Source organism: Mobula hypostoma, chromosome 1 (assembly GCF_963921235.1).
Source record: "Mobula hypostoma chromosome 1, sMobHyp1.1, whole genome shotgun sequence".
Classification (NCBI taxonomy): Eukaryota; Metazoa; Chordata; class Chondrichthyes; order Myliobatiformes; family Myliobatidae; genus Mobula; species Mobula hypostoma.
The window spans coordinates 202,643,101-202,671,010 of NC_086097.1; the positions used below are offsets into that span (position 1 = coordinate 202,643,101).

The 27,910-nt window shown below is 41.7% G+C and overlaps 1 protein-coding gene across 3 annotated transcripts in view; it reads left to right on the top strand.

Moving 5' to 3' along the window:
- spidr (scaffold protein involved in DNA repair) overlaps window positions 1-27,910 on the top strand; it is a 282,041-nt gene that overhangs the window by 7,368 nt on the left and 246,763 nt on the right. For 2 of the 3 annotated variants that reach the window (XM_063063232.1, XM_063063237.1), the window contains exons 2-4: window positions 6,828-6,983; window positions 8,411-8,480; window positions 12,393-12,605. In XM_063063232.1, coding sequence (XP_062919302.1) covers window positions 6,828-6,983; window positions 8,411-8,480; window positions 12,393-12,605 — 439 coding nt within the window. The remainder of the gene's footprint in view (window positions 1-6,827; window positions 6,984-8,410; window positions 8,481-12,392; window positions 12,606-27,910) is intronic. The other variant, XM_063063243.1, reaches the window with a different exon arrangement.

Sequence of the window (27,910 nt, forward strand, 5' to 3'; positions counted from 1 at the left end):
TTTCTCTGACAAGCAATGCAGCCCCTCCCCTTCTTGTCCCTCCGATTCTATCACACCTGAAGCAATTAAATCTAGGAGTATTTAGTTGCCAATCACACCCCTCCTGTAACCATGTTTCACTAATAGCTACAACATCATACTTCCAGGTATCAATCCATGCTTTAAGCTCATCCACCTTTCTTACAATGCTCCTCGCATTAAAATAAATGCATTTAAGAAATTTTTCACCTCCTACTCTCTGTTTATCACTAAATGTGCGAACAATTTTACTATTTTCTTTTTCTTCCTTCTTCCCTACATCTGTTCCTACACTCTTGTTCCCCTCCTCCCTCGTGTCTAGTTTAAATCCACCGGAGCCTCTCTAGCAAACCTACCCGCAAGAATATTTGTCCCCCTCCAGTTCAGATGTAGACTGTCCCACTGGAACAGGTCCCACCTTCCCTAGAAAACTGCCCAATTATCTATAAATCTGAAGCCCTCCCTCCTGCACTATGCCTTCAGCCACATGTTGATCTGCGCTATCTTACTATTTCTAAACCCGCCTGCACATGGCACTGGTAGCAATCCTGAAATTGCTACCCTGGAAGTCCTGTCCTTTAACTTGGCACTCAACTCCCTAAACACACCTTTCAGGACCTCCACACTCTTCCTACCCACGTCATTGGACCACGACATCGGACTGCTCACCCTCCCTCTTGAGAATACCGAGAACTCGATCCGAGATATCGTGGACCTTGGCATCAGGGAGGCAACAGACCATCCGGGATTCTCGATCTCTTCCACAGAACCTCTTATCTGTCCCCCTAACTATAGAATCCCCTATCACTACTGCTCTCCTCTTTTCCCTCCTTCCTTTCTGAGTTGAGGGTCCCATCTTGATGCCAGAGACGCAACCACTGCAACTTGTCCCTGGTAGGTCGTCCCCCTCAACAGTATCCAAAACGATGTACTTATTATTGGTGTCGAGTGCAATATTTTATTACTGAATGCATTATTACTGACGTCGAGTCAGTTGTTCTGATACCATTCATCCATCTGCCTCCTTGTCACTATCTGAAATTCTGTCAACAACAGTTGTGTCATTGAAAATTTATACAGTGGCATGCAAAAGTTTGGACACCCTGGTCAAAATTTCTGTTACTGTGAATAGCTAAGCGAGTAAAAGATGACCTGATTTCCAAAAGGCGTGAAGTTAAAGATGACACATTTCTTTAATATTTTAAGCAGGAAAATTTTTATATTTCCATCTTTTACAGTTTCAAAATAATAAAAAAGGAAAAGGGCCTGAAGCAAAGGTTTGGGCAACCTGCATGGCAGTACTTAGTAACACTGCCTTTGGCAAGTATCACAGCTTGTAAACGCTTTCTGTAGCCAGCTTAGAATCTTTCAATTCTTGTTTGGGGGATTTTCACCCATTCTTCCTTGCAAAAGGCTTCTAGTTCTGTGGGATTCTTGGGCTGTCTTGCATGCACTGCTCTTTTGAGGTTTATCCATAGATTCTTGATGATGTTTAGGTCAGGGGACTGTGAGGGCCATGGCAAAACCTTCAGCTTGCGTCTCTTGTAGTAGTCCATTGTTGATTTTGAGGTGTGGTTAGGATCATTATCCTGTTGTAGAAGCCATCCTCGTTTCATCTTTGGCTTTTTTTTTTACAGATGGTGTGATGTTTGCTTCCACAATTTGTTGGTATTTAATTGAATTCATTCTTCCCTCTACCAGTGAAATGTTCCCCGTGCCACTGGCTGCAACACAAGCCCAAAGCATGATCGATCCACCCCCGTGCTTAACAGTTGGAGAGGGGTTCTTTTCATGAAATTCTGCACCCTTTTTTCTCCAAACATACCTTTGCTCATTGCGGCCAAATGTTCTATTAAGGAGGTTCAAAGGAACATCTAAACAAGCCTGATGCATTTTGGAAACAAGTCCTGTGGACTGATGAAGTTAAAATAGAACTTTTGGGCCATCAGGATTGGGACTTCTGCATTTGTGTGGGTTCTGAAACCGGAATGCACTTCTGTAAGTCGATCCAGCAAAACAAGGGTAAATGCCATCAAGTGTCTGAACATCGAATGTTAGTATTTGCAGATCAAAGGCAGAAAACCAAGAAGTAAAAAGATAATTTTTAATCAGTATTAAATATATTTTGTGGGAAAATGTTTTTATTTTAAAAACCATGGGATTTTTGGATATTTACTTTGAAGGATTTTACTGCACATAATTGATCTTGACATTTTAACAACCTTGTTGCAGGTCCATTTGAAGTTCTCACGAATTTACTGATTTTTAAAATTTAAGGTTTTTGTTGGGCACCCTTAGTAGACACAGTGCAACATTTTTAAGACTAGAATTGCTCTTGAGCTAGACAAAATGATCTGTGGGTATGCTACACTGGTGTCCCCTATTACATCCCTCAGGTTGTGTTGTTTGTTAACGCAAACAATGCATTTCTCTGTATGTTTTGATATATAAAAGAGAGCCGCAAAACAAAGAAACACCATGGAACCTATTCAAAGAAAACATCAAACATCCAACACACCAGAAAAGAGAACAAATCACGCAAACAGCAAAAAATACACAGAATGTAAAACATGAGCCCACAGAGTCCTTGAAACAGTCTAGGAATGTTCAGTTCAACTTAGCGCTGTGTCGTCCGTTGACTGGAGGCCGCAGAGCCAGTCTGCCCTGATCAAAATCACACGAGAGCAATAGACAAAAGGAGTAACCAGAAACATTAATACCATGAACTGCAAAGTCCAGTCCACAAATCACGCCGATCAACTTGTCTAGAACTGAAGACTCCGGCACCCTTCTGCAGTAGCAGTGAGAGAGAGAGGGAGGCTGGTCAAATACAGGCATTTTCCTCCAGCAGCGGTGAGTGAGACAGAGAGAGAAACTGGTCAAACACAGGCAGATGGAACCAAACACCTGCTCGCCTTCTGCTCTATTTGTTGATTTCAGTCTCGTTTGGCGTTTTAATCGGTGAGATTGGTGAAAATTGAGTCAATCATGGGCTTGCCCTGTCTCCTGGCTTCTTGGCCTCCAGGACTCCACTGCTAACCTCATCGAACTCCCTTGGAGACAGTAAAGTACCAGATCTGTCAGTCACCCCATCAAAATGTAAATCACAGGTTCCAATTGCACACAGCTTGGTAGCAGAATCATATTTAAAAGAAGTAGTTTCGTGAGCTATTCGAAGGATGTTGCCGTTGGTCACATTACATGTGATAAATAAATGAATTTGAATGAATCAGTAATTTATGTAAAAATAATAAAAGGGCCTGTCAAGTACATAGTCATGTACTTATCACAGACATTGGAAATGTAGCACAAATTGATATCTGGAGCCCCTCACACACAGTGACATTGTCTTCAATGTGCTCTCCAGTGTGAGACCCAAGCCTGTTGACCATTGGTTGAAAGTGACATTGAAGCCCTAGGGTCCACACAGTTCATTACCTGGCAGTTTGTCCATTATTTGTCATCTTTCTCAAAGATCGTTTATACCTGTTCCTAACTCATTCTTCCGACCGACCTCAAGTTTCCTGAATAATCTACGTACGTTGCTGTCACCAACTTAAATGGCCATTCGGGTTTGGTTAGCTTGACTTGATTTGCATCTTTTCTCAATATCAAACAGACAATCAGTTGTAGTAGTGGTGACACTTTATTCTGCATTCTGTTATTGTTTCCCTTGCACTACCACAATGCACTGATGTGATGAAATGATCTGAATGGATGCCATGCAAAACACTGTTTTTCACTTTATCTTGGTACCTGCGACAATAATAAAGCAATTTAACGAATTGGAAGATCAAATTCATGGAGGAAGCCTTTTTAATTTGTCTTAGCTCTGCAGGTTATTAAAAAACCAAAGATCCTTGTCACAGTTATTGGAAGTGCCAGCATATAGGCTACGTAATTCTTTAAAAATCTGACCCTACAATTATAATGTTACAACTGTTCACATTAATATATCAAGAATTTGTTTGGTGCTCAAGATTGACACTAATTTTGGGATTTTGACTTACTGATGCTGAAATTGTTATCCATTTCAAAAAATGATAGGCCTGGACCTTGGCAGTTTATACAGATCAACATAGAATAGTACAGCACAGTACAGGCCCTTCGGCCCACAATGTTATGCCGACCCTCAAACCCTGCCTCCCATATAAGCCCCCACCTTAGATTCCTCCATATACCTGTCTAGTAGTCTCTTAAACTTCACTAGTGTATTTCCCTCCACCACTGACTCAGGCAGTGCATTCCACGCACCAACCACTCTCTGAGTAAAAAAACCTTCCTCTAATATCCCCCATTGAACTTCCCACCCCTTACCTTAAAGCCATGTCCTCTTGTATTGAGCAGTGGTGCCCTGGGGAAGAGGCACTGGCTATCCACTTTATCTATTCCTCTTATTATCTTGTACACCTCTATCATGTCTCCTCTCACCCTCCTTCTCTCCAAAGAGTAAAGCCCTAGCTCCCTTAATCTCTGATCATAATGCATACTTTCTAAACCAGGCAGCATCCTGGTAAATCTCCTCTGTACCCTTTCCAATGCTTCCACATCCTTCCTATAGTGAAGGCCATTATCATTCCATTTCTGAACAATGTTTGGTCTCTCCTTGATGAAAGCAAGTTAGTTCTTTTTCTAAAATTATTTGTGGTTAAATGATTACTTGGGGGTGGAAATATAGAGGTAAGGAGAAGTAAATCCAATCAGTGCCAATTTGTTTGATTCTTAATTATGAAGGTGCAGGACATATGTGTTCCAAAAGTGAATAACAAATGGCAAAATAGTACAACAGTGGCTGACAAGGGAAGTCAAAGCTCCTGTAAAAACAAAAGAGAGGGCATACAACAAAGCAGAACTTAGTGGGAAGATAGAGGATTGGGAAGTTTTTAAAAACCTACAGAGAGAAACTAAAGGAATCATTAGAAGGGAAAAGATGAAATATGAAAACAAGCTAGCAAATAATATCAAAGTGGATAGTAAAAACTATATCAAGTATGTCAAAAATTAAAGAGATGAGAGTGGATATAGGACTGCTAGGAAATGAGGCAGGAGAAATAATAATGGGGGACAAGGAGATGGCAGATGAATTAAATGAGTATTTTGCATCAGTCTTCGCTGTGCCAGGTGTTGTAGTGTGTGAAGTAAGAGAAGTGGGTACAGTTACTATTACAAGGGAGAAGGTGCTCTAAAAGCTGAAAGACCTAAAGATATATAAGTCACCCGACCAAATGAACTGCACCCTAGGGTTCTGAAAGAGGTAATGTTAGAGATTGTGGCGGCATTAGCAATGATCTTTCAAAAATCATTGGACTCTGGCATGGTGCCAGAGGACTGGAATTTGCAAATGTCACTCCATTCTTTAAGAAAGGAGGAAGGCAGCAGAAAGCAAATTATGGACCAGTTAGCTTGACCTCAGTGGTTGTGAAGATATTAGAGTCAATTGTTAAGGATGAGGTGATGGAGTACTTGTGACACAGGACAAGATAGGACGAAGTCAACATGGTTTCCTCAAGGGAAAATCTTGCCTGATAAACCTGTTGGAATTCTTTGAGGAGATTGCAAGTAGGATAGATAAAGGGGATGCAGTGGATGTTGTATATTTGGACTTTCAGAAGGCCTTTGTCAAGTTGCCACACATGAGGCTGCTTACCAAGTTAAGAGCCTGTGGTATTACAGGAAAGAGCAATGTTTCGAGCATTGCCTGATTGGAAAGAGGCTGTGGGTGGGAATAAAAGGATCTTTGTCTGGTTGGCTGCCAGTGAGTAGTGGTGTTCCGCAGGGGTCAGTGTTGGGACCGCCTCTTTTTAATCTGTATTTCAGTGATTTAGCTATGTCGCCAAGTTTGCAGATGATATGAAGATTGTTGGAGGGGCAGGTAGTGTTGAGGAAACAGGTAGGATGCAGTAGGATGCAGAAGAACTTATTAGGAGAATGGGCAAGAAATTGGCAAATGAAATATAATGTTGGAAAATGCATGGTCATGCACTTTGGGAGTTGAAATAAATGTGCGGACTATTTTCTAAATGGCGAGAAAATCCAAAAATCTGAGATGCAAAGGGACTTGGGAGTCCTTGTGCAGAACACCCTAAGGTTTACTTGCAGGTTGAGTTGGTGGTGAGGAAGGCAAATGCAGTGTTAGCATTCATTTCAAGAGGTCTTGAGTACAAGAGCAGGGATGTGATGCTGAGGCTTTATAAAGCGTTGTTGAGGCCTCATCTTGAGTATTGTGAACACTTTTGGGATCCTCATCTTAGAGAAGATGTGCTGGCATTGGAGAGAGTCCAGAGGAGGTTTGCAAGGGTGATTTTAGGAATGAAAGGATTATCATACAACGAACATTTGATGGCTTTGGGTCTGTACTCGCTGGAATTTAGAAGGATGAGGGGGATCTCATTGAAACCTTTCGAATATTGAAAGGCCTAGCCAGAATAGATGTGAAAAGGATGTTTCCCATGGTGAGAGAGTCAAGGCCATGAGGGCATAGCCTCAGGATTGAGGAGTGCCCTTTCAAAACAGAGATGCGGAGAAATTTCTTTATCCAGAGGGTGGTGATTTTGTGGAATTTGTTGCTACATGCAGCTGTGGAGGCCAGGTTGTTGGGTGTATTTAGGGCAGAGGTTGATAGGTTCTTGATTGGACATGGTATCAAAGGTTACGGGGAGAAGGCCCAGAAATGATGTTGAGGAAGAGGGAAAAAAAGATCAGCCATGATTGAATGGCGGAGCAGAATTGCTGGGCCAAATGGGCTAATTTCTGCTCCTGTGTCTTATCATCTTAGGGTCTTAATTCTGATTAATTTGTATGTTATTCAGAGGAAAAAACCTACTGCAATGATGGAATTTGTCTCTTTACATGATGTGGAAGTTACTTGCAAGAGAACAAACAGCCTTGCTAAGAAATTTATGCCTTCACTTGCAAAATCATGGGACGACTGTGGGGAAGGTTTCCAAGAATTGTTACTAAAGAAGGTAAGATAATTTAACATGTGAAGACCCCAATCTTATTTTCTACCATATCAGTGATGTTATATCTGACTTTCTGCTATATCTGCTGCTACCCTAATCTTGAGGGTTTTATGAGAGATTTTCATTCACTTTTGCATAATCTATTATGTACAAGCTAACTTAGCATTACTTGGATCATACTTCTCCCATAGGAATCATAATATGCTCGCTATACTCAGCAAGTCAGTCAGTGTCTGTAGTAGAAAAGCAGTTAAGCTTTCAGATTGATGACCGTTCATTAGCATTGGGAAAAGTTAGAGACAGATTATGTTTTATGATGCAGAGAAAGGTGAAATGGAAAAGAAGAAGTAAGTCTGGTCATATGGAAAATGGATGTGATTAAAAGGCAAAAGAATATTTAGTACAAGACAAAATAGAATGGTTAAAATAATTGCCCGGCTCTAGAGGAGGCATGGGTGGGAGAAAGGAATTATGTGAAATCACCCAAAGGAGAGAAACAAATGTGACTGTTGAAAATATGAAATGTGAATACTATTTGGAAGTGTTATATTCGTTGCTGAGTCCAAAAATTTGTAATGTGCCAAAATAGAAGATACAATGATATTACTTAAATTACTTTATGTTCTTGGGGTGATGAACTGAGAGCATGGGTTGGTACAGGGAATTACAATATTGTGGGTTGTGGGCTTTATAGAGACTTGGCTGTCGCAGGGGCAGGGATGGCTGCTTGATGTTCTGGTGTTTAGATGTAGGATGAAGGGCCTGTACTGAACTATGTTCTATGTAAAAGAGAAAATAATGGAAACATCATGCAGTCATTGTTTTCAGGAAATTGAATTGATATCTTTCAGTAATGACCTTGTATTAGAATAGATTTTGTTAGAATGCATTCACATGCTGTATAATAAATAACTGTTATTGTTTTAAATATACTTAACATTGACTGGCATTTCCAAAGATAACTATCAGTAATGTCATCTTCATAGACTTGTCAGTGTGTGGTAAAGTAATTGTGGCCCTGGGAATAGTATGAGTGCCGTATCAAGTAGACATTTACCCATACTTGATGCTTTGGGTTTCTGTTATTTCCCATATCAGAACAGTTGATACACTGATGTTCAGTTATTCTGATGGCAATATTTGGAAATAACCAACAGGATTAGCCAAATTATTTAGATTCAAATGGAATAAAATCTTTAACCTGTGAGTAAAACTCCTCTTTTGAAATCATTTGAATAACACAACACAACCTTTTTAAAGCATGTGTAAAGATTTAATAGTGTTTTTGTCTAATCTTTTTGATATTAGTGATATTTTGAAAAAAATTAGATCTGAAATTTGATACTTAAAATTAACTTTGATTTCTACACATTTCTTTGACTGTTTCTCGGGTGCTGGAGTGCTACTCATCTACAAATGTTTTGTAACAGGGTAAGAAATCTATGAGCCAAGATTTAAAAGTAGTACGGAGCTTAACACCTGCACTTCATTCTGCTGAAGGTAATGGTTCTCATTTTAAGTGCTTGATGTAACCAGATCTCTCCCATTTTTTCCTGAAGGTGCTGACTGTCATTACGGTTTAGCTCCCATGTTGCGAGCATCTGATTGATACTCACCCATAGTTGTCATGAATCTACACACTAGGTATAGTCTTTTCAGTTTGATTGCAAGGTGCACCAAGAATGATTCTGACCCTGTTCCTGCCTGTACGGATTTTAAAAATGGTGGGAGAATCTGTTCAGCAAGAGGCAGCAGATTTTTTTTAGTTTTATTTCCTGCCTCTCCAAGCAATGGACTCTTAGCCTGATGTGTAGCACCACTGCTGCTGGGGTAAGGTAATTAAGTTTAGTCCATGAAATCATTTCGGGATCTTTATGGCTTAGTTCTACATGAAAAATTGAAAAAGTGCAAATAATTATTTTCCTTCTGTCTTCAGAACGTTTAAAAAAAAATAAACTGCTTGTAGTATCTTTAAATTCTTCAAATTTGTGTTTAGGTATTAGCTCAATATTAGTTCAGTTCTGTAACCAGAGAATCTAATACTTGTGCTTTTGATTGGAGCTTGATAGTGTTCTAAAGGAGGTGATTTGCAGTTAGTTGAATGCCTAATGAACGTGCTTTACCACTGTTTTGAAATTCGGCATAATGACCATGTCCTCGGGTTTCAAAAACCTGGAAGTTGTATTGTCTGAGCGAATACTAGCTATCTCAAAGTTCAAAGTTAATTTATTAACAAAATACCTATGTATAACCGTATGCCCGTGAGAAAATGAGATTCATTTTCTTGCAGGCATATCCAATAAATCCATAATAGAATCAGTGAAAGACCACACCAACTTGGGTGTCCAACTACTGTGCAAACGTAAAAAGAAAGTGATACTAATAAATAAATAACCAATAACCATTGATTATATGAGATGAAGAGTCCATGGAAGTGAGTTTAGGTTGTGGGAGTGAAATTATATCCTTTGGTTGAAGGGCCTGATGGTTGAGCGGTAGTAACTGTTCCTCAACTATTCCTTGTGGTGTGAGTCCTGAGGCTCTTGTACTTTCTTCCTGATGGTAACAGTGAGAAGAGAACATGATCTGGATGGTGGGGTTTGGGGGTTGGGGTGTGCTGTTGAAATGTGCTCAATGGTGGGGAGGACTTTACCTGTGATTGGTGTTTCCAAACCAGCTGTGATTGTCAGAGTTTTAGATGTCATGCCGAATCTTCGCAAACTGCTAAGGAAGTAGAGGAGCTGCCATGGTTTTCTCGTAACTGCACTTATGTGCTTGGCCCAGGACAGATCCTTTGAGATGATGACACTGAGGAATTTAAAGTTGCTGACCTTTCCTCCTCCTGAAGTCAATAATCAGCTCCTTGGTCTTGCTGACATTGAGTAAGAGGTCCTGATGAAGGGTCTCAGCCCAAAACATCAACAGTTTACTCTTTTCCATAGATACTGCTTGACCTGCTGAGTTACCCCAGCATTTTGTGTGTTACTTGAGTAAGAGATTGTTGTTGAGGTATCACTCAGCGGATTTTCAATCTCCCTCCTACATGTTGATATGTCACCACCTTTGATTTGGCTTACAACAGTGGTGTCATCAGAAAACTTGAATATGGAATTGGAGCAGTGTTTAACCATACATTCAAAAGTGTAAAGCAAGAAGATCAGGGGGCTGAGCACACAACCTTGTGGTGCATCTGTGCTGATGGATATTATGGAGGAGATGTTGTTTACAATCAGAACTGTCTGGGGTTTGCAACTGAGGAAATCAAGGATCCAATTGCACAAGGAGATATTGAGGTTAAAGTCTTGAAGCTTGTTGCTTCTTAGGCAGGGTTGATCACCAACCTCTCAAAACACTTCATCACTGTGGATGTAACTGCTACTGAACGATAGTTGTTGAGGCAGGTTACTACGTTCTTCCTAGGGACTGGTATAATTGAACCCTAAGACTGCTGAGGTGAGAGGTTAAAGATCTCAGTGAACACTCCAGCCATTTGATCAGCACAGGTCTTTAGTACTGGCCGGTAACCCAACTGGGCCGATGCTTTTTGTGAGTACATTCTCCTGAAGGCTGCTTGCACCATAATCCTTACATAGGACTGAAATCACGGGATCATCAGTGGCTTTGTGAGTTTGTGATGGCTCCTCCATGTTTTGATGGTCAAATGAGCATAGTAGGCATTGATTGAGATCTGGAAGCGAAGTTCTGTTGACACCAGTGTCGCTTGATTTAACTTTATAAGAGATGATAGTTTTAAAGCCCTACCGCAACTGTTGAGCATCCTTCATTGATTCAAATTTAGCCCGGAATTGCCACCTTGCCTGTGAGATGGCTTTCTGGAGATCATTTCCAGACCTGTGTAACTTGGTCACTAGACCTGAATGCCTCTGATCTGGCCCTCAGCAAGTTGAGGATCTCATGGTTCATCCAGGGCTTCTGGTTGGGTAAGACTCCAAATTATTTTGTGGGGACACACTCATCTACAACTGTTTTAATAAAGTTTGTGCCAACCATGGTGTATTTATTCAGATCCACAGAGGAGATTTTGAACACGGCCCAGTCCACTGACTCAAAGCAATCCATAGCCGCTCCTCTGGTTCCTGTAGCCACGTGTATGTTGTCCAAATCCCTGGAGATTTGCTCTTCAGTCTCTGCCTGTATGCAGATAGAGAAGGTCAAACAAGTGATCAGATTTACCAAAATGTGGTCTAGGTATGAAACAGTAGGCAGGTCTTATTTTAGAATAACAGTCATTTAATGTGCTGGAACCTTTGGTGCTACACGTTATATGCTGATGGTAAATCGGCAGGGTTTTCTTCAAATAGTCCTGGTTGAAGTCCATGACTATGATTTGAAATGCGTCAGGATGGACTGTTTCTTGTTTCGAGACGGCATCATGCAGCATCTCAAACGCTTGATTATAATTGGCTGCTGGTATTATGTAAACTGCAGTAAGGATTATGAAGAAGATCTCCCCAGGTAAATAGAACAGACAACATTTGACTGTTATGTGTTCACGATCAGGGAACACAAGTTCGACAAACCCACCGCATCAGAGGACCACTAAGAGTTTATCATGAAACACACAGCTGTGCCTTTTGCCTTTTCCAAATCAGCAGTTTGGTCCATTCTGTGAACCGAGAAGCCTTCAGCTCTGATTGCTGTAATGACGTGCTGGGAGAAAGCCACATCTTGTTCAAACATAGAACACAACAATCTTTCATTTCCCTCCGATTCAGCAATCTTGCCCCCAGGTTGATAAAATTAAAAGAGAATGGGGATTATCCAAGCAAGAATATATACTTGAGGAAGGTGAATATAAATAACTACAAATAATTTTAGCCTTAAGGCACGAATCAGTTCGGATAAGTGCTGGCCTTTAAAATTAGGGAAATGGGCAAAATGTAATGATTATCCTCGTTAGCCAAATTTTCACCTATTATTATCATACAGAGGTTTTATACATTTCATCTTCCCACAGGATGTTTAATAAAGTTGACAGTAATTAGGATGTAGCAATGAGAGAGGAATTTTAAGGAGATAGCTGCATGTTGGTGAGTCTACTGAAAGGGATAGAATATAGAGGACTATTAGGAAATTATGGGTTCCAAATGCAGTTTTAAAATTTCTGTTTGTTACATTAATGAATTTAATTATGTTTTAATCTTTGTCTTGAGCCAAGATTTCACCACCCGAGCTAGGGCATCAACCTCCATCACTGATTTATGTTGAAAGGGCATTTATTGTTAATGAAATGCAATATGAAAATGCAGTTTTATTCTTTGTGATGTATTTGCCTTTTGACATTAAATGTATTTTTAAATAATATGCCAATTAATCTTCCATTACAGCTTTTGTGCATTGAATACAATCTACTAAATTTGGTTGTTTGGAACTTTTTTTTATGCTTTATAGGAGCAACGAATATTAGCAGTCAGAACTTGGAGGAAACTGCAGAAATTCAGTGGAGTTCCAGTGAGAGTGATTTGTCAGATGGAGAAGTAATGCCAAGTAATTCAAAAGTCAGAGAAGAAAGAAGATCTGATCTAAAAAGCCAAAGTACAGACAACACCTACCAGAAATACATCCGTATGCTCAATTCATTATCAAGTAGTCAGTCCAGTGAAGGCAAGTAGTTTTTCATCACTTACCCAGAAAATAGTGACATTGCTAACTGGATTGAAGACCCTCATATTTTACTGAGATTTTGATTCTAAGGTGGAAATCTTTGGACAGATATAACAGGAAGGTTTGATTGTAAAGATGAGACAGAAGAACTTGTGATTTCTGCATTGGACTAAACTCTTAAATAGTGTTGACAATAGTTGTGCAGTGGCAAGCTATGTTGTACAGAATAAGAACTAAATGAGTGGTCCATGCTGTGTATCACCTGAGTGAACAATATCATTCTGACTTTGGCATGCATCAAGCATTCTGTTGAAATATTAAAATAATTTTTTCAATGGGATGATTGGTTGTTTACTTATGTTAACTTAAAGGATTTTAGATCATTTGTTATCCATGGACTTGCATTGAAGTTTTTTCGATGATACATTGCGCCCTGATATTAAAATGAATTAGAATCAGAATCAGGTTTATTATCACCGGCATGTGACGTGAAATTTGTTAACTTAGCAGCAGCAGCAGTTCAATGCAATACATAATTTAGCAGAGAGAAAAAAAAACTATTAATAAATAAACAAGTAAATCAATTATGTATATTGAATAGATTTTAAAAATGTGCAAAAACAGTAATACTGTATATTAAAAAAAAGTGAGGTAGTGTCCAAAGCTTCAATGTCCATTTAGGAATCGGATGGCAGAGGGGAAGAAGCTGTTCCTGAGTCGTTGAGTGTGTGCCTTCAGGCTTCTGTACCTCCTACCTGATGGTAACAGTGAGAAAAGGGCATGCCCTGGGTGCTGGAGGTCCTCAGTAATGGATGCTGCCTTTCTGAGACACCACTCCCTGAAGATGTCCTGGATACTTTGTAGGCTAGTGCCCAAAATGGAGCTGACTAGATTTACAACCTTCTGCAGCTTCTTTCAGTCCTGTGCAGTAGCCCCTCCATACCAGACAGTGATGCAGCCTGTCAGAATGCTCTCCACAGTACATCTATTGAAGATTTTGAGTGTATTTGTTGACATGCCAAATCTCTTCAAACTCCTAATAAAGTATAGCCGCTGTCTTGGCTTCTTTATAACTACATCGATATTATGGGATCAGGTTAGATTGTCAGAGATCTTGACACCGAGGAACTTGAAGCTGCTCACTCTCTCCACTTCTGATCCCTCTATGAGGATTGGTATGTGTTCCTTTGCCTTACCCTTCCTGAAGTCCACAATCAGCTCTTTCGTCTTACTGACGTTGAGTGCCAGGTTGTTGCTGCAGCACCATTCCACTAGTTGGCATATCTCACTCCTGTACACCCTCTTGTCACCACCTGAGATTCTACCAACAATGGTTGTATTGTCAGGAAATTTATAGATGGTATTTGAGCTATGCCTACACACACTCCTGAGGTGTGCCAGTGTTGATCGTCAGCAAGGAGAATATGTTATCACTAATCCACACAGACTGTGGTCTTCTAGTTAGGAAGTCAAGGATCCAATTGCAGAGGGAGGTACAGAGGTCCAGGTTCTGCAACTTCTCAATCAGGATTGTGGGAATGATGGTATTAAATGCTGAGCTGTAGTCGATGAACAGCATCCTGACATAGGTGTTTGTGTTGTCTAGGTGGTCTAAAACCGTGTGAAGAGCCATTGAGATTGCGTCTGCCGTTGACCTATTGTGGCGATAGGCAATTTACAATGGGTCCAGGTCCTTGCTGAGGCAGGAGTTCAGTCTAGTCATAACCAACCTCTCAAAGCAGACTGTGGATGTGAGTGCTATCAGGTGATAGTCATTAAGGCAGCACACACTATTCTTCTTATAGGCATCCGTTAGTCTCGTGAAACCATGGATTTGTGCCTTGGAAGGTTTCCAGGGTGCAGGCCTGGGCAAGGTTGTATGGAAGACCGGCAGTTGCCCATGCTGCAAGTCTTCCCTCTCCACGCTGCTGATATTGTCCAAGGGAAGGGCACGAGGGCCGATACAGCTTGGCACCAGTGTTGTCGCACAGCAATGTGTGGTTAAGTGCCGTGCTCAAGGACACAACACGCTGCCTCAGCTGAGGCTCGAACTAGCGATCTTCAGATCACTAGACTGACGCCTTAACCACTTGGCCACGCACCAACACTGATATAGCACTTAGGCATTGGTATAATTCTTGCCTTTTTGAAGCAAGTGGGAACTTCTGCCCGTAGCAGTGAGAGGTTGAAAATGTCCTTGAATACTCCCGCTAGTTGGTTGGCACAAGTTTTCAGACAAAGTCAAGTAGGTAGAAAAGGTCAATAAGTAAGGTATCAAACTGAGATGTTTTAATCTTTTAAATTGTAAATATGAAGACATAATAGTTGCAAAGTTGAGAGAGATCAGGCTAATGTTTCATGTCTGACACCTAATAGATGAGATTGATTAATTGAATTGAAATGAAAAAAACGATCATCAAGTTTTGTTAGATTTAAAAGGATATACTTACTTCAGCAGTGTTAGTTATGTTTTTGACTTGTGTGTAAATCATGGGACAGACTGTAGGCCAGTTATCTACAAATGGGAAGCATTTTAAGAGGAATGTAAGATACAGATGTTTGATGTGTGTTCTGTACTTGTACAGTATATGTTCTATTTAGGGTCACTGGATAAGTAGAATAATGGTGGAAACTGAGCGAGATACTCCTATTCCAATTAGTCTTGTCGACTGGAAAATGTTGGGCTGGAATGTACCAAATTCTGACAGAGCAGCAGGAACACTTCATTCCGCTGACATTAGGCAACACTGAGGCAATGGGGTTGAGGGGGTGGGCAGCTGGAAATATGCTGAACTTTTCTGAGAGAGGATGTGGAGTTCTTTTTAGATAACTGGCTTTTGGCTTGGGAAATGAAGATGGTGTTCGACAGTGGGGAGTGACCCTGATCGAGGGGTGAGGGGCAGCTTTCAGAAAGTGAGCAGCAGGTAGATATGGAGTGTGGGCTAGTGGTGAGACAAATGAAGAGAGGAAAATGTGTGAATAAGAAGGCAAGAGAAGTAGGAAGTGACACTCTCCCTCTCATGGTGAGTGAAGAGAGAGCATGTGGGGGTGGGGGAGTAGACCAGTGCAAGGTGGACAGATCAGGGAAAGTTGAGGGAAGGAGTAGAGTTACAGAGATTGAATTACAGACTTACAAAGGTGTGACAAAAGGCTCATTTGAGGACAGGATTATTTATAGTTCTCTTGTGTGTATTAGTTCTATGCAGCAAGGTCAGATTTTGGACCATGCTGTGTTAAGGCCATTTGTTTGCCTGCATAAAGGGTACCCCATGCTATTAAAAATTAATAATAGCGATCATAATTTCATATACCTCTATTAAATCTCCTCTCAATCTCTTATGTTCTAAAGAATACAGTCCTAGAACATAGAACATAGAAATCTACAGCACGGTACAGGCCCTTCGGCCCACAATATTGTGCTGACCATGTAACCTACTCTAGAAACTGCCTTGAATTTCCCTACCGCATAGCCCTCTTTTTCTAAGCTCCATGTACTCCATTTTTCTAAGAGTCACTTAAAAGACCCTATCGTATCCACCTCTACCACCTTTGCTGGCACTGCATTCCATGCACTCACAACTCTGTGTGAAAAACCTAACCTCAGACATCCCCTTCCTACCTACTTCCAAGCACCTTAAAAGCTTTTTTTTGTGTGCCATACTCTGCCAGAGCCGCGGCGACCACTTTTTCAAGTAGTTGTCTTGGAGGAAGATTCTGTGAGTGGTCCCCCACGTCCTCCTCACAGCGTAGTCTTTTTTATGAGGTTGAGTTGCAAACTCGACACTCAACCCAGCTCGGATGGAGAGCGGCCCGACTGGGTTCAAACTCAGGAACCTTCGCTCCGGAGTCCGGCGCTGATATCACTGCGCCACCAGCCGGCCTACCTTAAAACTATGCCCCCTCAATTTAGCCATTTCAACCCTGGGAAAAGGCCTCTGGCTATTCACACGATCTCAGTCCTACTATTCAATCTTTCATTATTACTCAGGTTCTCCAGAACTTGTAAATTTTCTCTGCACTCTTTTAACCTTATTTACAACTTTTCTGTAGGTAGGCAACCAAAACTGCACACAATACTCCAAATTAGGCCTCACCAATGTCTTACACAACTTCAATATAACATCCAGTCTTCTGTACCCAATTTATGAAGGTCAATATGCCAAAAGCTTTCTTTGCGACCCTGTCTACCTGGAGTGCAAAACCTCACACTTGTCTGGATTAAATTCCATCTGCCTCTTTTCAGCTTATTTTCCAGCTAATACAGATCCCTGTGAAAGCCATGATAGGCTTCCTGATTGTCCATTACTCCCCCAATCTTATAACCATATAACATAAAACCATATAACAATTACAGCACGGAAACAGGCCATCTCGGCCCTTCTAGTCCGTGCTGAACTCTTACTCTCACCTAGTCCCACCGACCTGCACTCAGCCCATAACCCTCCATTCCTTTCCTGTCCATATATCTATCCAATTTAACTTTAAGCGACAACATCGAACCTGACTCAACTACTTCTGCTGGAAGCTCGTTCCACACAGCTACCACTCTCTGAGTAAAGAAGTTCCCCCTCATGTTACCCCTAAACTTTTGCCCCTTAACTCTCAACTCATGTCCTCTTGTTTGAATCTTCCCCATTCTCAATGGAAAAAGCCTATCCACGTCAACTCTATCAATCCCCCTCATCATTTTAAACACCTCTATCAAGTCCCTCCTCAACCTTCTGGGCTCCAAAGAATAAAGACCTAACTTGTTCAGCCTATCTCTGTAACTTAGGAGATGAAACCCAGGCAACATTTTAGTAAATCTCCTCTGTACTCTCTCAATTTTATTGACATCTTTCCTATAATTCGGTGACCAGAACTGTACGCAATACTCCAAATTTGGCCTTACCAGTGCCTTATACAATTTCAACATTACATCCCAACTCCTATACACAATGCTCTTGGTGCACCCCCAATCTCAATGCGCAAAATACTTTTCTGTACTCAGAAATCAAATGGAAGCAAATCATTCTTGAGGCATATCCAATAAAGACGTCGAAGAGGTGTGGGACATTACAGTAGTTGATCACAGAATCCCATCAGCAGAAACATATGAACAGAAGGAAATAGGAGCAGTCATAGGTCACTCCAGTATGACCCATATTCATTATGAACATGGCTGATCTGCCTCATTGAAGACCTGTCTGGCCTTGGGCTGGGGATGCTTTTTAATGACCTACACTACTTTTGATTCTGTTTTAGAAAGTTGCAATCATAGTTAAATTGTATGTATTAAATATGCATTCATAAATGAGTTATGGACATCTTGGACTTGTTCAGATTTATTTTTTTTATCACATGTACATCAGAATGGTAACGAACTGGGTCGGGTCACAGATCTCTCAGTGGGTGAGCATCTGGCGGACAGTGACCACCGCTTCCTGGCCTTTAGCATTATCATGGAAAAGGACAGGAAAATTTTTAATTGGGGAAGGGCAAATTATGAGGCTATAAGGCTAGAACTTACGGGTATGAATTGGGATGATGTTTTTGCAGGGAAATGTACTATGGACATGTGGTTGATGTTTAGGGATCTCTTGTAGGATGTTAAGGATCCCTTGCTGGATGTTAGGGATAAATTTGTCCCGGTGAGGAAGATAAAGAATGGTAGGGTGAAGGAACCATGGTTGACAAGTGAGGTGGAAAATCTAGTCAGGTGAAAGAAGGCAGCATACATGAGGTTTAGGAAACAAGGATCAGATGGGTCTATTGAGGAATATGGGGTAGCAAGAAAGGAGCTTAAGGGGCTAAGAAGAGCAAGAAGGGGGCATGAGAAGGCCTTGGCGAGTAGGGTAAAGGAAAACCCCAAGGTATTCTTCAGTTATGTGAAGAACAAAAGGATGACAGGAGTGAAGGTAGGACCAATTAGAGATAAAGGTGGGAAGATGTGCTTGGAGGCTGTGGAAGTGAGCAAGGTCCTCATTGAATACCTCTCTTCAGTGTTCACAAATGAGAGGGAACTTGATGACAGTAAGGACAATATGAGTGAGGTTGATGTTTTGGAACATGTTGATAGTAAGGGAGAGGAGGTGTTGGAGTTGTTAAAATACATTAGGACAGATAAGTCCCCAGGGCCTGAAGGAATATTCCCCAGGCTGCTCCATGAGGCAAGGGAAGAGATGCTGAACCTCTGGCTAGGATCTTTATGTCCTCGTTGTCCACGGAAATGGTACCGGAGGATTGGAGGGAGGCGAATGTTGTCCCCTTGTTCAGAAAAGGTAGTAGGGATAGTCTGGGTAATTATAGACCAGTGAGCCTTGTGTCTGTGGTGGGAAAGCTGCTGGAAAGGATTCTTAGAGATAGGATGTATGGGCATTTAGAGAATCATGGTCTGTTCAGGGACAGTCAGCATGGCTTTGTGAAGGGCAGATCGTGTCTGGCAAGCCTGATAGAGTTCTTTGAGGAGGTGACCAGGCATATAGATGAGGGTAGTGCAGTGGATGTGATCTGTATGGATTTTAGTAAGACATTTGACAAGGTTCCACACGGTAGACTTATTCAGAAAGTCAGAAGGCATGGGATCCAGGGAAGTTTGGCCAGGTGGATTCAAAATTGGCTTGCCCGCAGAAGGTAGAGGGTCGTGGTAGAGGGAGTACATTCAGATTGGAGGGTTGTGACTAGTGGTGTCCCACAAGGATCGGTTCTGGGACCCCTACTTTTCGTGATTTTTATTAATGGCCTGGGTGTGGGGGTAGAAGGGTGGGTTGGCAAGTTTGCAGACGACACAAAGGTTGGTGGTATTGTAGATAGTGTAGAGGATTGTCGAAGATTTCAGAGAGACATTGATAGGATGCAGAAGTGGGCTGAGAAGTGGCAGATGGAGTTCAACCTAGAGAAGTGTGAGGTGGTACACTTTGGAAGGACAAACTCCAAGGCAGAGTACAAAGTAATTGGCAGGATACTTAGTAGTGTGGAGGAGCAGAGGGATCTCGGGGTACATGTCCACAGATCCCTGAAAGTTGCCTCACAGGTAGATAAGGTAGTTAAGAATGCTTGTGGGGTGTTAGCTTTCATAAGTTGAGGAATAGAGTTTAAGAGTCACAAGGTAATGATGCAGCTCTATAAAACTCTGGTTAGGCCACTCTTGGAGTACTGTGTGCAGTTCTGGTCGCCTCACTATAGGAAGGATGTGGAAACATTGGAAAGGGTACAGAGGAGATTTACCAGGATGCTGTCTGGTTTAGAGAGTATGCATTATGATCAGAGATTAAGGGAGCTAGGGCTTTCCTCTTTGGAGAGAAGGAGGATGAGAGGAGACATGATAGAATAGATAGAGTGGACACCCAGTGCCTCTTCCCCAGGGCACCACTGCTCAATACAAGAGGACATGGCTTTAAGGTAAGGAAGGGGTGGGAAGTTCAAGGGGGATATTAGAGGAAGGTTTTTTACACAGAGAGTGGTTGGTGCGTGGAATGCACTGCATGAGTCAGTGGTGGAGGCAGATACACTAGTGAAATTTAAGAGACTACTAGACAGGTATATGGAGGAATTTAAGGTGGGGGGTTATATGGGAGGCAGGGTTTGAGGGTCAGCACAACATTGCGGGCCAAAGGGCTGCTGTACTATTCTATGTTCTATAAATAACATAGAAATGTATTTCAGAAACAGTCTGTGAACTGCATCATTTGCATGAACAACCAGCCCAACGTTATGATGTGCTGGGGACCATATATTCTGGCACCAACATGGAATTGCCACCATGTTCACATATAACACAAGCAACAACAACAGAACAACAGCGAAACACACCCCTAAAGGAAAAGCAGTGGATGTTGTCTATATGGATTTTAGTGAAGCCTTTGACTAAGTCCCACATGGGAGACTGGCCAAGTAGGTTCAGTCACTTGGCATTTGGGATAAGCAGTGAATCAGATTTGACATTGGCTTTCAGGAGAAACCAGACAGTGGTTGTGGATGGTGCTGGGTCCATTGTTGTTTGTCATCTATATCAATGATCTGAATGATGGTAAACTGGTTCAGCAAATCTGCGGATGACACTAAGATGAGAAGCATAGTGGACTGCGAGGAAGGCTGTTAAAATCTGCAGCCAGAGCTGGATCAGCTGAGAAAATGGGCTGAAAAAAAAAGGCACATGAGATTTAATGCAGGCAAAGGTGAAGTGTTGCACTTTGGGAGGGAAATCAGTGTCGGACTTGCACAGGGAGTGGTAGGGCATTGAGGAGTGCAGTAGAACAGAGGGATCTTGGAGTATAGATCCATAACTCCTTGAAAGTGACGACACAGGTAGAACGGGTCATAAAGAGTGCTTTTGGTAGATTGTCTCTCATAAATCAAAGTGTTGACTACAGGATTTTGAATGTTATGTTAAGGTTGCATGAGATGTTGGTGAGGCCAAATTTGGAATCTTGTGTGCAGTTCTGATCACTTACCTACAGGAAAGATATCAATAAGATTGAAGGAGTACAGAGACAATTCATCGGGATGTTGCTGGGATTTAAAGTTCAAAGTAAAATTTATTATCAGAGTACATATACGTCACCACGTACAACCCTGAGATTCTTTTTCTGCGAGTATATTTAGCAAGTTCATGCAGGAGTAACCGTAAGCAGGATCTGTAAATTGTAAACAAACTGCAAATGCAGATAATAAATAAATAGCAATAAATAATGAGAATGAAGTAACATTATAACAGAGTCCTTAAATGAGTGTAGTTATCCCCTTTTGTTGAAGAGCCTGATGGTTGAGGAGTAGTAACTGTTCTTGAACCTGGTGGTGTGAGACCTGAGGCACCTGTACCTTCTATCTGGTGGCAGCAGCGGTAAAAGACTATGGCCTGGGTGGTGAGGATCTTTGGTGGTTGCTACTTTTCTATGGCAACGTTTCATGTCAATGTGTTTCGTGGTTTGGGAGGGTTTTACCTGTGATGTACTGGGCTGAATCCACTACCTTTTGTAGGATTTAGGACTTGAGTCATAGGGAAAGACTGAATATGTTAGGACTTTATTCCCGAGATCACATGGGGATTTGGGGAGATATAATGGAGGTACTATAGTGTATTTAATATTTCAGTAATATTTGAGTAATAGTTGTAAATATATTGTTTAATTATGCATTCTTTGTTTACTTAATTCATTATATTCAAGAAGTACATGAATGACATAAATCATTATGTCATAATGTCCTATGTGAGCGCCTCACTAAAAGAAGGAAAAATAAAACTACGTAGACAAATTGTCCAGCTCCTGGGATTTACTTTTGATTAGTTTCTGGAGTTAAAAAACATAACAGTGGCAACAAGGAAGTATTAAAATGAACCTATTTTGTTAGTTTATGGGTATGGGTTCATAAACATTGAGTACTGGGTGATAGCAAGTAAATAAATAAATAAGCAGAAATATCTGGCTAACATAATACATAAGAAATAGGAGCAGGAGTAGGTCATCCGGCCCATCAAGCCTGCCCCGCCATTCAATAAGATCATGGCTGATCTGTCCGTAAACTCAGCTCCATCTACCTGCCTTTTCCCCATAACCCTTAATTCCCTTACTATGTAAGAACCTATCTCACTGTATCTTAAATATACTTAGTGAAGAAGCCTCAACTGCTTCCCTGGGCAAAGAATTCAACAGATTAACCACTCTCTGGGAAAAACAGTGTCTCCTCATCTCTGTCCTAAATCTTCTCCCCTGAACCTTGAGGTAATGTCCCTTAGTTCTAGTCTCACCTACTAATGGAAACAACTTTCCTACTTCTATGTTATCTATCCCTTTTAAAATGTTGTATGTTTCTATACGATTCCCTCTCATTCTTCTGAATTCCAGAGAGTATAGTTCCAGACGACTCAATCTGTCCTCATAGGTTAACCCCTTCATCCCTGGAATCAACCTGGTGAACCTCCTCTGCACTGCCTCCAAAGCCAGTATATCCTTCCTCAAGTATGGAGATCAGAACTGCACACAATACTCCAGGTGCGGCCTCACCAGTACCCTGTATAGTTGCAGCATGACCTCCCTGCTCTTGAGTTCAATCCCTCTAGCAATGAAGGCCAACATTCCGTTTGCCTTCTTAATAACCTGTTGTACCTGCAAGCGAACTTTTTGTGATTCATGAACAAGCACTCCCAAGTCCCTCTGCACAACAGCATGCTGCAATTTTTCACCATTTAAATAATAATCTGCTCTTCTATTGTTCCTTCCAAAGTGGACGATCTCACATTTACCAACGTTGTATTCCATCTGCCAGACCTTGGCCCATTCACTTAACCTACCTATATCCCTCTGCAGACTCTCCACATCCTCTGTACAATTTGTTTTTCCACTCAGTTTAGTGTCATCAGCAAATTTTGCTACGCTACACTCAGTCCCCTCTTCCAAATCATCAATGTAAATGGTAAACAGCTGTGGGCCCAGCACCGACCCTTGCGGCACCCCACTCATCACTGACTGTCAACTGGAGAAACACCCATTTATACCAACTCTCTGCCTTCTATTGGTGAACCAATCCTCTATCCATGCCAATATACTTCCTCTGACTCCATGCATCCGTATCTTATTTACAAGTCTCTTGTGCAGCACCTTATGGAACGCCTTCTGGAAATCCAAGTGTACGACATCCACCTGTTCCCTTCTATCAGAGAGACAGATATGTTTGAATGCACAACAGATAACTGAATGGTGTATACTGAACAAATTGAGCAGTATTTTGAGGCAAATGAAATAGCCAATGAGAAATGAGTGCCAGTGTTGCTGAGTGCAGTGGGTTGAAAAGCATACAGTTTGCTTAGAAGTTTAACTGTTGCAGCAAAACCAGCCAAAATTCCCTTTGCTGATATCATTAACAGAATCCAGAAACGTTTAGAATCAAAATTGTTGTTGATTACAGAACGCTTCAGGTTTCATAAGTGGAATCAAAAGGAAAGGGCATCCATTTCAGCTTGCGTGGCTGAATTGAACAAATTGTCCAAGAATTGTCAGTTCAGTGATGAGTTTAATGATGCACTGAGAGATTGTTTAGTTTGTGGTATTGTACAAGAAAGCTTTCAAAAATGGCTCCTAACTGAAGCAGAACTTGCATTTAAAAGAGCAATTGAAATCACTGTATGAATGGAAACAGCAGCCAAAGACTCAGTTGAGTTGTAGCCAGGAATGAAAGTGAGCATGAACAAAATGGCAATCTCCAAACAGAAACCTGCCTGTGTTTCTGTTGTGGTAAGGACTCTCATACTCCAGACCAATGTAGGTTTAGGGATGAAATTTTCAGAAAATGCAACAAAGTAGGGCACGTACAAAGGGCACGTCAGGCAGACAAAAATACATGGACTGCAGGGAAGAGAAAAAGAAAATGTCAAGTTGCAGTTTCAAAAAGAGCACTAATTTGCATGCTATAGATGAAAAATCTGATAATGACGTGAGTGACACAGGAATGGGTAGCCTTGAGATTTACAATGTGAAAACTAATATGAGACAAGCAATATGGCTTACACTAGAAGTGAACGGCAACTAAGAACCTATACTAGAGAAAAGATAACTCCTATGCGAATGTCATTCATAACAGTGAAATACAACAACTAACAAGCTACCTTGGGCCTATATGTGTTAAAAACAGGAGGGCCAGCATTGTGGGAGTGCAGTTGGCTGAGACACCTACACCTTGATGGGAGATCCATCCACCATTTGCATCCCACATCCCCTGCAATAGAGTCCACTGAAAGCGAGTTAAGAAAGGTACTGGATGATGCCACGGCAGTGTTCAAGGATGGTAGTGGAAAACTCAAACATGTTAAGGGTAACAAGTGTTAAATGAAAATGCGACACCCAAGTTTTACAGAGCCAGTCTGGTTCCTTACATCATTCTTGATCAGTGAGCTAGATCGCATGGAGGCTGAAGGAATCCTTTCAAGGTTGAGTGGAGCCCATGGACAACACAGTGGTTCCAGTAGCCAAGAAGGATTGTTCTGTCAGGATTTGTGGTGATTTTAAGGTCACTATCAACCCAGTGCTGAAAGTAGATCCACACCTTCTGCCCAGGATAGAGGATACCTTTGCAAACCTTTCTGGAGGGAAACACTTCACTAAAGTGGACTCAGCTGAAGCCTACCTGCAGGTGGAGATGGAAGGAGAGTCCAGAGTGGTTCTCACCACACTCACAAAGGGCTTTATCGCTATAGTAGGTTTATTTTTGTAGTAGCATCTGCACTCACACTCTTGCAGAAAGCTATGAACTTGGTGCTACAAGGTTGCCCAGGCACTCCATGTTACATGGATGACATCATTGTTACTGGTGAGGATAATGAGGAACATCTCCATCTGCAGAGAAAAATTACGCACAAATTGACAAAAAGACCTTGAATCTCATTTGGGGTGTAAAACATATCGACTAGTACTTGTGTGGGAGAGAGTTTATTCTCATTACTAGTGTCCATTTTCCAACCACAGAAGGGTGTTCCACTAACAGTAGCAGCAGGAATGCAGGGATAGCAAGTGAAATGTCCATGACAATCACCCGTAGCTACACTGCGTGCTGCCTTCACGCACCAACTCTGATACCTTTAATGCCTTCCTGTCGTAAGCACTAAGTTCATCTCCTCTGCCAACAAGCAGCTCAGTGATGTGGTAGCCCTGCAGTACCTGAAGTTCTTGTAGCCCAGCATTGTCTTGCAATAGTTAAAAAAGACATTGAAAAAAGATTTCCATGATTAGTTGTCCTCTTGAATTTGATGTTCTAATAGTGTCCTCCAGAAAACAGAGCACTAGTAATGAGAATAAAATCTCTCCCACACAAGTACTAGTTGATACGTTTTACACCCCAAACGAGATTCAAGGTCTTTCTGTCAATTTGTGCGTAATTTTTCTCTGCAGTAGTAAGGGCTTGCTTGCTGATGCTGTCCAGGAGAGGAGATGCTGGACGTGGTGCAGCATGGTGTCCATGCTTGGTTGGGGGCTGGGATCTCCCGTCAGTGCTCTCCTCAGTGTTCGATTGGTGGAATAGCAAGTTGGATTGCTTGTGAGAGTTTGCAGACTGCTGGGATCTGCACCATCTACTTGCGGGACATGTCAACTTGTTTGACTGTGTGCTTGCTATCTTGAATGTGCTATGTGCCTTGGGTTGTGTTGTGCTCTGTATGTTTTGCACCTTGGCCCCAGTGGAACACTGTTTCATTCAGCTGTGTTCATGTACAGTTGAATGATAATTAAACTTGAATTGAATTTGATTTGATTTGAAATGCTGATATTTTCCCATTTATCCTTGGACAGGGAATACCTGAAAAATTTTCAAAAGAGGACACTCCTCTTGACATATTCTCCCTAATGCAAATTGAAAGTCTCCCTATACGGAAGAGATGATCCAAAGGGAAACCAGAAAAGATCCTATACTGTCTCCCACCTGTATGGTAACTGAAAACAGATGGAATGTGCAGCAGAAATTCCAGTTCCTCATTCCTACCAGTGCTGGGAACAACTTGCCCTTAACGGGGCTCGCCTTATGTGGGGATTGAGAGTTATTTTACCATCCAAGCTGAGAGCTAAGATGTTGGAGGAGCTACTTGCTAGGCGTGATCACAAAGAAAGCATTGGCCTGAAGCATTGCTTGGTGGCCTGGGATAGATCAACAGATTGAGCAGCTTACCATGTACTGTTTGGGATGCCAACAAGTCCAGAAGATGCCAGGAGCAGCACCTCTGCGTTCCTGGGAATAGTCTGCATTGCTCTCCTGCACTGTTGATGTGTTGTGAAGCCCCTTCTCAAGGACAATAGACCACAGTTTGTTGCGCAACAGATTCTGAAAAATTAATGGGATAAGACATATTACATCTGCACCGTACCACCCAGCTGGAAATAGCTTGGCGAAAAGGGTTTGTCCAGAGTCAAAAGAACACAATGCGAGCGATGTTAGCTGAACATGCTACACTGTTACCGAATCAGAAGCTAGCCAATTTCTCCCTGCATGTCACAATGCAGCACACTTCACAACCAACAACTCACCGACTATGCTGTAACACGGTCCTACCTTGCACTCAAGCTTGGACCTCCACAAATCAATCTCAGAAGGACTATGCAGGCCAAACAGCTGAGACAAATTGAGGGCTCTTCAAACTTGAGGAAACTCGATGTTTCACTCCTGGACAAGCGGTCCTAGCGAAGGACTACAGAGCTGATCAAAAGTGGGTACTAAAGACAAAACTGATTCACTCTCCTACATAGTGGAGATTGAGTCTGATATCATCTGGAGATGACACATCGATCAGTTGAGGAGAGCAGAGTCAATCGTTAGAGAGGAAAGTTGGCTGCCGCTATCAGAGCCACTTCCTGCAGTCTGAGAGTCAACTTGTACCACGGAGGAGGCCCCAGAACCTGTGATTGTTTCACACCCTCAAGTCTCACCTGCCAAGAAGAATGATTCCCCCTGACAGGAAGGATGTTATCGTACAAGAGTGAGAAATCATCCACAGTGATTAAATCTTTAGGCCTGAATGGGACAATTTAAAATTTACTATGCTGCGGATGTCTATATAGTAGTTGAAATATATGTGTGTACAGTTGAGATACTTTCTATATTTAGTTGGATTTTTATAGCTAAGCAGGGAGGATATATATAGTTTGATTAGCATTCTTTGTTAGTTTACATAATACGTTCTGGATTGTACGTGAGATATACACACATGGCCTACTTCATTATGCTACCTTGTCATATGTGAGTGCCTCACTAAAAAGAGGAAAAACAAACTAAGTAGACAAATCTCCCAGCTCCTGTGTATTTCTTGCTATTAGTTTTTGGAGTTACAGAATATAGCAGTTTTAAATTATGACAGGTATATCTAGGGCAAGTGCAAGCAGGCTTTTTCACTGAGATTAAGTGAGACTAGAACTACAGATCATATGTTAAGGTTGAAAGGTTGAAATATTTAAAAAGAACCTGAAGGGGAAGCTCTTCACTCAGAGGGGATGGTGGTGGATTGTGGAACGAGCTGCCAGACCTCTCAAGCACGTGACTTTTACCACTGAGAGGAATGGGTGTCAGCACCTGGGAACACGATCACCTGAGGGTACTTCCAGTCTTGAAATGGCTTTGAAATCTGCTGCTGTTCTTTTCACGGTAAGCAGAAAACAGTGGGGCAGCACAGTAGTACAGCAATTGACCCAGGTTCAATTCCTTCTGTCTGGAAGAAGTTTGTATGTTCTCCTCTTGACCGTGTATTTCCTGTGGGCGCTCCAGTTTCCTCTCATATTCCAGACTTATGGGTCAGTAGGTTAATTGTTCACATGCGTGTAATTTGGCAGCATGGGCTAACTGGCTGTTACCAC